The 10,465-nt window shown below is 38.9% G+C and overlaps 2 protein-coding genes across 5 annotated transcripts; both read right to left on the bottom strand.

Moving 5' to 3' along the window:
* Positions 1-752: 752 nt before the first annotated feature.
* LOC113776271 (uncharacterized protein At5g41620) lies at positions 753-4,633 on the bottom strand. 3 transcript variants are annotated; one of them, XM_027321390.1, is made up of 4 exons: positions 4,156-4,633; positions 3,544-4,076; positions 2,626-2,748; positions 753-2,393 (listed from the first exon to the last, which is right to left on the bottom strand). In XM_027321390.1, exons 2-4 carry the CDS (start codon positions 4,003-4,005, stop codon positions 1,005-1,007), a joined length of 1,974 nt encoding a protein of 657 aa, XP_027177191.1. In that variant the 5' UTR covers positions 4,006-4,076; positions 4,156-4,633; the 3' UTR covers positions 753-1,004. The 3 variants fall into 3 exon arrangements, with proteins under 3 accessions (XP_027177191.1, XP_027177192.1, XP_027177193.1); XM_027321391.1 differs by having other exon boundaries at positions 4,175-4,633; XM_027321392.1 differs by lacking the exon at positions 4,156-4,633 and having other exon boundaries at positions 3,544-4,130.
* A 1,100-nt stretch (positions 4,634-5,733) lies between these two features.
* Positions 5,734-9,288, bottom strand: LOC113776149 (UPF0496 protein At3g19330-like). 2 transcript variants are annotated; one of them, XM_027321248.1, is made up of 5 exons: positions 9,154-9,288; positions 8,024-8,147; positions 6,852-7,932; positions 6,680-6,762; positions 5,734-6,080 (listed from the first exon to the last, which is right to left on the bottom strand). In XM_027321248.1, exons 2-3 carry the CDS (start codon positions 8,094-8,096, stop codon positions 6,884-6,886), a joined length of 1,122 nt encoding a protein of 373 aa, XP_027177049.1. In that variant the 5' UTR covers positions 8,097-8,147; positions 9,154-9,288; the 3' UTR covers positions 5,734-6,080; positions 6,680-6,762; positions 6,852-6,883. The 2 variants fall into 2 exon arrangements, with proteins under 2 accessions (XP_027177049.1, XP_027177050.1); XM_027321249.1 differs by having other exon boundaries at positions 6,691-6,762.
* Positions 9,289-10,465: the final 1,177 nt, after the last annotated feature.

Below are 10,465 nucleotides of genomic sequence, written 5' to 3'. Positions count from 1 at the left end.
ATCGTGTCAAAAGCTCTTAGACAAAAACTGAGACCACAATTGATGGACGTGTTTTATTCTTTTTCTATTTTTTTTTATAACAATTGATTCCCTTCCTTTTTTTACTTCCTTATTTATAGCATGATTTATTATTTATGGTCAATTTCAACAAATCTATTAATGATTTATCTTATATAAATTTGTATTAATTGTACCCTATTTATTTTTTTTCAAACAATTTCAATCACATTCTTTATTCCTGATATCGGTTCGCGTTTTTCAATCACAATCTTTTATGCGGGATTGTAACAGTTCTCTCAGATTACTTTTCTTAATTTTTAGTAATTTAAGTAAATAATAAGTTCATCATCTATTAGTTTGCTTTTAAAACTCTTTTTAGTCGTGAAAGAATAAAATACTTAAGGACACTTATTTCCTAATATATCTCCTTCTCCATTAATTAGAGTAAACTTAATTGAATTACAATATAAGATTCTATTAAAACTAATTATTAAGTTGTTATAAATTAATCATTTTAATATTTTTTTAATGTTTGTCTTACAATTAGTATATTAAATTTTTTTAAAATAGCATTTTAAGCTTTTTTATAACAAATTTTGTTTTGAAAAAATAAAAATTATAGAGCATAAAAAAAATGCCCATGCAAATGCACTGGAAAGAAACTGGTCTGCTAATATTTTCAGGCGTATTTGTGCAGTTTGCATTATCTCATGAGAAGAAGCCAAACTAAACATGATGGTTTAAAACCGCAAGAAGATTAAAGCATGATTAACTCATTAGAATCAGAGATTTTTGTACAAGTTACACTCAAAACTGACACAATTTTCTACATAAAAAAAAATAAAAAATTACAAAGACAGATTCCTGCTGAGAACTTTCAAAGCATAACTAACAAGATGTTAATTCTTTCTTTTAAACACTCCAATTTGTCTCGATCTGCGGAGCTATCCCAGGTCCACAGCCTTCAGTGCCAGTCTGCAAACATTAGTTTCTGAAGCAAGAATTTACCGTCTTGATCTTCTTGCAGACTGTCCATCTCCTCTGCTTTCTGCCAGTCTTGACTTTGAGCCACTTCCCTGCGAAAAACTATTCCTCTCTTGAACAGCACCATGAGGATCTCTTGAAGGCCATGGTTGCTCCCACTGTCTGGTTGGGCTCATAAAATCTCTAGCTGATCCTGTCCTGGAATTAGACAATAATTGGTCCCTTAGGCCCTTCACAGACTTGTACCTTTGTGTCTCATCTGCAGAGCTTTTTCTCTGAGCTTGCTTCTCGAGTCCAGAGAACCTCTCCCTGTCTATACCATCTGCTGGGTTTTGCATGCCTCTGGATTTAAACCCCCATTCAGCAGTATCTGAAGTGCTCCTTTGGAGAGAAGAGCTTCTCCTAGGGATCTGTCCAGTAAAAGAGTTCCTCCCCTTCCCTTCAGCTTCGACAGAGATCCTCCTGAATTCAGAACCAGCAGCAGATGCATGGGCCCACTTATATGCCTTGCTGTTATTGTCCATGTTCAATTCTATAGGATGTAGCTCACTCTCAGCTGAGCCTTCTTCAGCGTCCTCCACCTCTCCTCCATCATCTTTTTCTTCACTCAAGTAATTACTGCATTGAGTCCTACTTAAGCATGCCGCTATATCTTCACCGTTGCCAAAATTATGAGAGTCACTTCTTTTTTCTTTACCTTTCTTTTTCCCCAGGAAAGCTTCAATTTGTTTCTTTAGCTTGTCAACAGCAGTATCTTTCTCCTCAAACTGGTGTTTAGCATCTCTCTCCTCGCGCAGCGTATCAGCTAAATGGAGCATCTCTCTTCCCTTTTCAATCTCTTCACGGACCTTTTCTGCATCTCTCTTTAGCACTTCCACAGCTCTATCCTCATCAACATCCCTAGCTAACTCATCATATACTTGTTCCATTATCTCCCTGGTTCGTTTCTCACTCTCAAGTTCTTTGACTGCTTTCATAAATGATGCTTTTGTTTCTGATAGTTCTTTTCCAAGTTTTTTGTTCAAGCTCTCAAATCGCCTCCTTAACTTCCTCTCCACCTCAAGTTCACCTGCAATGGTATCAATTGCAGACTCAACAGCTTGACGCTCTTTGCTTTTCCATGCAGCCTTCTCCTCAGCAAAACACTTGATCATATAACTAATTTCATTTTGGTCCATATGTTGTTCTTGTATAAGCTGATTAACCTGCAGCCGAGCCCTCTCAAGCTCAGCATGTAATGCAGAAACAAGAGACATGCTAGACGAAGGTTGATCAGCATTAGCCCAGAGGCGATTGATAATTTTTAGCAGCTCTTTTGATGTGGTCAAAGCATTACTAACATCCTTCAGACGGTTCCTTACACCAACTACTGATCCACTTGGCGTCTGTGCTCGAGATCTAGTCTCAATCTGCAAGAAAGAAATTCCAATTTTAACAATTACTCTTGGTAGATGTGATAAGCATTTCCAAAGCCCTGAATCTTAGAAGTCTATTAGAATCTAAGGAGCAGGAGTTTTAGAAACAATGCTAGCAAGTTCCCTTTGAGGAACACCTTAACTGATGCTGCAGAAGTGAAGTAAAAAACAAACTAGTGGAGGGATGACGAACAGAATTGTTAGTTATAGAGGAATTAGATGTTACCTCCATTAAACTAGCACTGCTAAGGGAATCAAAAACTGCAGCATTGTGGTCTAGAGTGCGAAGCCTTTGAGAAACTGATGACGACCTCCTCTGGTAGCTACCGGTTCCTGATCGATCCATCCTCTACGATATCAACAGATGTCTTAGATCAACACAAAAGTAACTCAGACCACGATATACTACTGTATAAAGACAACTATTATGCCAATCGATAGCTAAAGTTCTAAAAATTGGATCAAGCTTATAATAATTAGAAAAAGATGTAGCCAAGTTACCCTTTCCAAAGATGATCAATGACACCTGTTTGTTTGGTTCTTAGAGATGATATATATAATTTTCAAAAATCAAGTACCAACAATCACTTGAAATCTGAAAATCAAGTACCAACAATCACTTCTTTCTCGTCTTTTAATTAAAATCCAGTAACAAGATGGGCAAGTTTTCTACGCCTGAGAAATTTCCAAACAGATGGGGCAAAAGAATAAGAACGAAGAAAGACAGATTAAGGCTCAACCCCACTTTTTTCCCTTACAAGAGACGGAGCAGCCCAGTTCCCAACCCATTGTTCACGTTCTGGTAACTTCAAGATTTAAACCTAGAGAACCTCAGAAAACCCAAAAAGGTCAGAAAATATATCAAAATGTTATTGTCTTTCATCTTTCATTAGCTTCGTCAGGCAATTGAAAAAAAAAATTGTCTACTACTTAATCAGTCCACATCACAACAGTTACTAATTTATCAACAAAAAGTTTGTAAATTACTATCAACAGCCTAAACCAGTCAACATAACAAGAAAACAGTAAATTATCAGGACAGAAAACCTGCTGTGGATTTGTGGTCAACAACAAACATTACTCTTTAACGGTAAAAATCATAAACTAAGCACAAATACATAATTAAAAGCAAGAAAAACCCCACCTCAGAAACAGGGCTATGAGATGGATCAGACAAATGGGGAGGCACAGATGACCTTAACTTCTCCTTCTTCAACATCATCAACTTCTTGTTCCTTTTCTTCTCCTCCTCCAAATTCTCACTCAATTTAGGCGATGGCATCTCATTCATTTCCCACAAAGTAGCAGCCAGCCTTCTGGCAGAGACCGGCCGGGACCTCCCACCACCATTACTCTTCTGAGAAAACTTAGGGGAGTCAATGGCGCTCTTCAAAGGCGTCATTTTCCAACTTGGCACTGGCGTGCTGGATCTGGACCCTCCGAGCCCGATACCTCCTCTAGCCTTCTTGCCCACCAAAATGGCCCGCTTGAAACGGTAACTGTGAACCTTTGATGACGAAGATGATGATGTCGAGCAACCCCTTTTCCGGATCTTGGGTACAAAATCCCCCATTTCCATCATCCCTCGGTTTTGCTGCCTCTGCATTGTAACTAGCCCTAATTCTTGATCTGTCACAAAAACTGCTCTTCAATTTATGCTCAAATCTCCTTCTTGATCTGTTATAACAAGTACAAGACAAAATATCAATAACGTAGGAAAAACTAAGGGCAAAAATTGTGGAATAGAAGCTCATACAATTTTGTTGATCGAGTACCGGGGTAGTATCACTTCCGCTTTCAGTCAAGTTTCAAAATTTAACTTAAAAAGAACAAATAGACTATCTCTGCTCTCTCTGGCGATTTGGTGGATGGATTTGTTGGGTTTTTGTCAATTTGGAGTATGTGGCCTAAAGTATTGATTTTGATTTTTAGGTGGGATGAGAGAGGGGGAGAACTAAGAGGGTTCAGGGAGAGCAAATGAGTTAAATTTGAATTGGAAGGAAAATTTGAGCAGAGTTTCGAATGAATTAACAAAATGTAAATTTTTAGTATAATTAGCACATACGACGACTAGGACATAGTGCTACTATCAAACACTTTGACGCGACAACAACGTATTACGGAGGATACGCATGATGATGATGATGATGATGATGGCGTGAGATGATGAGAAGTAAATTAATTCGGGGGGGAGCAGAAAAGGAAAAAGAGAGCTCTAAATCGCATGTGACACTACAATGGTGGCAGGGAATTATTGGTTTCTGCCTCGAATCTCTTTTTTGCTTTCCTTTTATTTCTTTTGTTTTTTTTTTTTTTTTAATTTCCGTCTGGCGCATTTTGACTTGTTGACTGGGGTTGTGATGCCGCTGAGCTCCATCATTTTGCCCTCTTCAGCCAGCCTTTCTCTCTCCATTCTGCGCATCCATCCATTTCAAGTCCAGCTCAAAAGAGCTTTTTCGTTTTTGCTGCGCATCCTTGACTTGGTACAATGCGGAAGCGAAGGCACTCGCTGTTTGATCTCTCCTCCAAGCACAAGGATGACCAATCTCCTGCTTGGACCCCGTTTCGCGGAGAACAAACAAATGCCACTCTTCTGGTTTAGCTTATGTCAGATTATCGGGCAGGCATCAGAATACGGAACCAAACAAATAATTTAACTCAAGAAAGTAGGAGATTATATGATATCAAGAGCCGCCTATGCGTTATTTCAAAACTAGGATAGAGCCCCAATCTAATTCTTTCCATCTTCTCTTGGCATGGACCGAAGACAATAGCACCTTGCTACCCTTCGGGCATGGCATCAAGAAGGCATGAATTCCTTCAAATACAGCCCAAAAAAATGCAATGCACCTTGCGACAGTGGACAGACCCAAAGTCCAACACAGTAATAGGTCGTCCAAGTGCACCGGTACAAGCAGCGGAGCGAAGCCTGATGGGTGGCAGCAACTGCTTGCAAAAGGGATGAGCAAAGTTTGAGGTCAGTCAGACCCGCTGGTGAACTTTTGTGCCTTTTCCTCCTAGAGAATGGAGTTAGACGCGTTGAGTTGAGAACTAAACTATTGATGTAAGCTGATTTAAGAACAGCGGCACACCCTTTAGATCACGTGCATAAGCACAAATTTCAAAGAGACCGAGTACAGAACTTCATTCGCGAAATTTTTCATTTGGGTGGGGGGGGGGGGGGCAAGCATTTAAGGACAATTACAACTGATTTTGAAAGACAAGTGTGTTTGGATTGTAAGTTATTTGAGATATTTTTACTGTAGCACTTTTTGTGATGTGATATATGTGAGATAAAAAGGTAATTGGAAAAATAAAAAAGTGTATTGAAAATTGTAATAGTGATGTAAACAAATATATTTGGGCAAATAACTTACAATCCAAACACACTAATTAATCCCTATAAGTTGGCACAAAAAAGTTCTAATACCTCCGACAATGAACCTTGCTGACATGTACAACATCTCTCGGGGTTTTAAGGGCAGTAGTCTGTCATTTCACCTACTAGTATAAAATAAACAACAAAATGAGGTTCCTTCGGGTCAGTTTACGTGTCAGGACGACTCTGTCCTAAGTTATTGCAGCATTTTAGTGGCCACTGCCATCTGATGACATCTCCTTGCACATTCTGAAACTGTGCGAGTCAACTTTAACGGGTTCCAGTCCCAGCTATTATGTTTCCTGAAATTTCCATAATTAAAACAAATTACTATAATACTTGAATCACAGGCTATACACCATAAACGTTGATAAACATATGAAAAACTATCTACACAAATTATTAGAACTGATACCACTTGCTCAGACTTTTATTTTTCCAATATTGGTATTTTAGGCTTAATTTGGGTGATGCAATTTGTTTTTCTTGCTTCACTTTTGGCCCCATATTCTTGAAATCTGTAAAGTATCAGCACAAAACCATCCCTAACATCCTACTTGCAAAACACGTGATCACCCACAAGTGAGCAACTATTTTTCTGTCATTAACCCACAAAAATACTCATTTTAGCGCCACGTTCATGCAAAACAAGCAAGATCAAAATGCCAATAGAAATACAAAAATGAGCAAATGAAGCATGGGAGCAAAGTATTTAGGCCCAAGACCTTTCAATTACTTTCCTGGTTAAATCATAAAAGTTGACTAAAAAGAGTTCTCAGAAATGCTATGTTTAATTATCATAAGCATCGCGACGTCTCTTGGTTCTGATTATCAAAAAGGCCAATCTAGTGATTAGCACCGGATAGCCATGACTAGTAGATCAAAGGAATTTACATATTACCAAATTCTCACTTGCTTAAACACACCAAGCTTGTCCTGATATAGCTTGCAGGACCTCCAGAAACCACTGTCCTTATTTGCCATCTGTAGATACAAACAAGCTCATTCAGATAAGTCTGAGCACAAGCCAAATATGAAATTCCATAAAGCAGATGAATTAAAAGAGGACTCACTTGATGGTATAGAAATGCGGAGATGCCATGGACTAATAAATTTGTATCTCACCAAGAAGAAGTGATCTGGCCCGATTGATTGCAGCAAAGCAGAGACACAAGTGTTCATCAAGATCTGTCAGCTGCTGCAAAAAATTTGAACGGGTTTTGCGAAGCTGCTTCACAACCTCCTGGATAGAATGCCTGTCCCTGCCCCTCTCCAATCCCAGTCGTATGAGAAGCTTGTCACCCTCAAATGCCATGTGCAGACGGGCCACTAGGCGATCAATGGTGTCTAAATCATTGTGGAGAACATAAGTCCCCTTTGCAGCAGCATCAAGCTGTGCCAGATGGGACACCTCTCTCTTACTCACTTTGGAAGGAAGGCAAACAGGACATAGGGGGCTGGCAACAAGGGCGGCAAAAGCATGAGTAGCTACAACCACAGCCGATATAACCACTCCAACCGTAGCGGCAAATAGGCAAATGACAGAGCCTCTAGTAGCATGATGAAGGAGGCGTATTTTCGACCTTGACTTATGGAGACGGTGGTCAAGCTCTTGTCTCAGCTGGGAGAAGCAATGACGCATATCATCAAAGTTGTATGAACCAGGGCTGGGAAAGGGGTTGTCAAATTGGTCAAATTGAAGAAAAATGTCAAACACCCTGTCACATTGGAACTGTGACAGGGAATGAGCACCATTGTCCAAATCTTCAGGTAGGATGTCAAGAAGGTTATCAAAAGAGGCATAAATCAGTCGAGCACGATGAACACTTCGGTGAATGAAAAGGCAGAGTCGCGAAGTGGACTCACTGTGCTTGAAGTAAGTAGCAACAAGTTTGGTTAGAGGGCTCGGCCTAATATGGGAGAGTGCCTCTGAAACAAACTCATGACTCGGACGGAGGACCTGCTCTAGCAGCTCAGATTCCTCAAGAAGCTCCACCTGCCCTACATCAACCTTTTCATTGTAATGGCTGTCATGGTGAATTTTAGACCATATCTCACCGTAGGAACTGGTTTGAACAGCGCAAGTGTATTCACGAGTCAGATTGACAGTTGGAGAGGGCTGAAAACTAGAAGCTGCAGTCCCATCCGCAGATCCTGTAGTTCAAATCGACAATATTGCATAAAAATCAATAGACAGCTCACAAGGAGAATGTCAACGAGTTGAAGGTTGGTTGGACAAGTTTACCTTGGGAAAAGGTTGGGGAAGCATGGCTGTTCGTAGCTGCAGTTGATGGTGAAGGCCTCAGACAAGGCAGCATTTGGCCTTGTCCTTTGACGAAGACGACTAGAGATCATGAGCACATTACAGGCTGAAAAATATGCCCCATGAGCCAGGGCGGGAAAAAGCAAGCTAAGATAACCAAAACTAAAAACTTGACTCTTACACTAAGATATAATATTCTACAACCACATGGATAAAGCACATCACAAGTAAGAGAACTGATACCGCAGGAAGACAAAACAGATACTAAACATTAAATTCAATCTCATCTCAATAGGTTCTGCAAGGTGACAAGTTGTAGGGGCATAGGGAAACTCCAATCTAATCATGCACAAAAGCTTAAATGAAAATGCTCAAAGCATATCAAAATCAGACCCATTTTGAAGCAAAGGAACTGAATTAATCTAAGCACATATCCGTTTCTATGCTAACAAAAAATGATCGTGACAGTCAAAAAAATAAGCCAGTTTATATTTGGCTCGAGACCATAATTCTTAATCTAGCAATCATAATTTCAAAAAGCAAGTATACAAGTGCATCTGTTAGCTACCTTGTACTTGTTCAATTATTAAAGCCAATTTTCTGGAGTTCATCTCTCAGAAACCACGCAATATTAGGGACAAATAAGACCTCAATATTAAGGCCCAATTAAGAAATCTTGCTGAATAGCCAACTGTACTCAAGCCCCATTGAATTTAGGGGGTAAAATTGTTTTTGGCCACAATGTTGATAAATACTTCCCGAAGGTTTTAGGGTTTATAGTGAAAAAACCAAAATATCTGTTTCTTCGGGCATTGGACAAAGAAAACTTTTACAGACATTTCCAAAATACCCAAAAAGGCTAAAATTTCCTCTGAATAACCAATTGCTAGTAAAATGAAAGCGAAGCAGAAAAGTTGGCATATCATCGAACAAAACCCAGAACCAAGAATCCAACTTAAATCCAATCGAATACTGGAGGCAGAAGGACAGCATAACGTGAAAAACCCAAACCCAGTGAAAGGATCCATTTCTATCCAATAGAGACGACATACAAATGCAAACATACTTGAAGTGAATAAGCTTAATTAGAATAATGGCGTGGATGCGCATACCTGGTACAAGTAGTAAAAAGACTGAATCTTTCAAGCTCAATACTGAATGAAAAAACAAAGAAAGAACTCAAAAAGAATTTTGGGTGGGTAAATGGTAGGGGAGGGGAGGGGAGGTGTAGGGTGAACGAAAGAAATTAGTCGTCAAGGAGTTGCCTGAGGCGAGCTTTGATGTAATCCTTACGGGCCTGAGTGCGGGCTTGTTGAGGGGCGATGTTAGTAAAGGAAAGGTAGGCCCCAACGGCGAAGAAGGAAGCACCGGTGACCAAGCCGCAGACCGTAAAAGTTAACTGCTTTGGTGTGGGCGGGTACGACCATAAGACCATCTCTCTCCCTCTTCTTTTTCTAGTTTGAGGAAGGCAGGGACTGGAAATATGGAAGTCCCTTATTTTCAATTGAAGTGAAAAATTGTTGCGGCGAGACAAGTTCCTTTTTTTTTTTTCAAATAAAGTAAACTTTTTTTTTATTAGAGGAGAAAATGAAACCCATGTGGTGTGCTTGACTTTTTTTTTTTTTTTTTTTGTCAAATGTCAACTTGTATATATCTGTGGTGTGCTTGACTTAAGCAAGTGATTGCTAGTTTGCCGCTGCATCTGCACCTGGTGTCCTCTTCCTCTTCTCGAGTGGCTGAGTACTCCCCATTTATTTTTTATTTTTCTTTTGAGTAAATTTTATATAAATTGTTATTTAGTGTACAAATTATCACGATTAAATGAATGACACATGAACAAATTTTGTATTTTAAATTCAAATTTTATACATATATCATATATCTAATAGTAAAGGTGTATACACTGGTGGTGTATATAAGATTAATCCTGACAGTGCATACATTATTACCATTGAATCTATGACACATGTACAAAAATTGAATTTTAAATTTAAATTTTATATAGTTATCATTCATATAACACTGACTGTCAGTGTAGAAAAGATTAATCGTTTCCTTTTTTTTTCTTTTTTTGTTAGCTGTTAAGTACTCCCAAGCTAGGGGAGTCTTGCTGGGGAAGTCAATACTAGTCATAGTATTTTGCCCCAGAAAATTACTAATCCTACCAGGCTATTTGTCAAAGTTGTTATGGGTCTTATGGCTCTTAAAAAAGAAATGTAGAAAACAAAAGTGAAAAAATATGTAAAATAGCAGTATGAAATTGTGCTAGGTAAGGTTTCTAACCCTTTTTCCCTTTGAAATAGAAAAAGGAAAAAAATATGCTGGTTTCAGGTTCCACTCATTATCTAGATATTCTTTGAAAATGGTTTTTCTTTGCTTTGATTATTCGTGTGCTAAAAGTGTTGTTTTTTTAATTTTCTGAAA

This window comes from Coffea eugenioides, chromosome 6 (assembly GCF_003713205.1).
Source record: "Coffea eugenioides isolate CCC68of chromosome 6, Ceug_1.0, whole genome shotgun sequence".
Classification (NCBI taxonomy): Eukaryota; Viridiplantae; Streptophyta; class Magnoliopsida; order Gentianales; family Rubiaceae; genus Coffea; species Coffea eugenioides.
This window is presented reverse-complemented; position numbering and strand designations above follow the sequence as displayed.

Coding starts and splice junctions, on each gene's coding strand:
- LOC113776271 (XM_027321390.1), bottom strand. CDS start 4,005: ATGCAGAGGCAGCAAAACCGAGGGATGATGGAAATGGGGGATTTTGTA. Junction 2,749..3,543: donor CTCATAGCCCTGTTTCTGAG/GTGGGGTTTTTC, acceptor TTGATATCGTAG/AGGATGGATCGATCAGGAAC. Junction 2,394..2,625: donor GCAGTGCTAGTTTAATGGAG/GTAACATCTAAT, acceptor TCTTTCTTGCAG/ATTGAGACTAGATCTCGAGC.
- LOC113776149 (XM_027321248.1), bottom strand. CDS start 8,096: ATGCTGCCTTGTCTGAGGCCTTCACCATCAACTGCAGCTACGAACAGC. Junction 7,933..8,023: donor TTCCCCAACCTTTTCCCAAG/GTAAACTTGTCC, acceptor TTTGAACTACAG/GATCTGCGGATGGGACTGCA.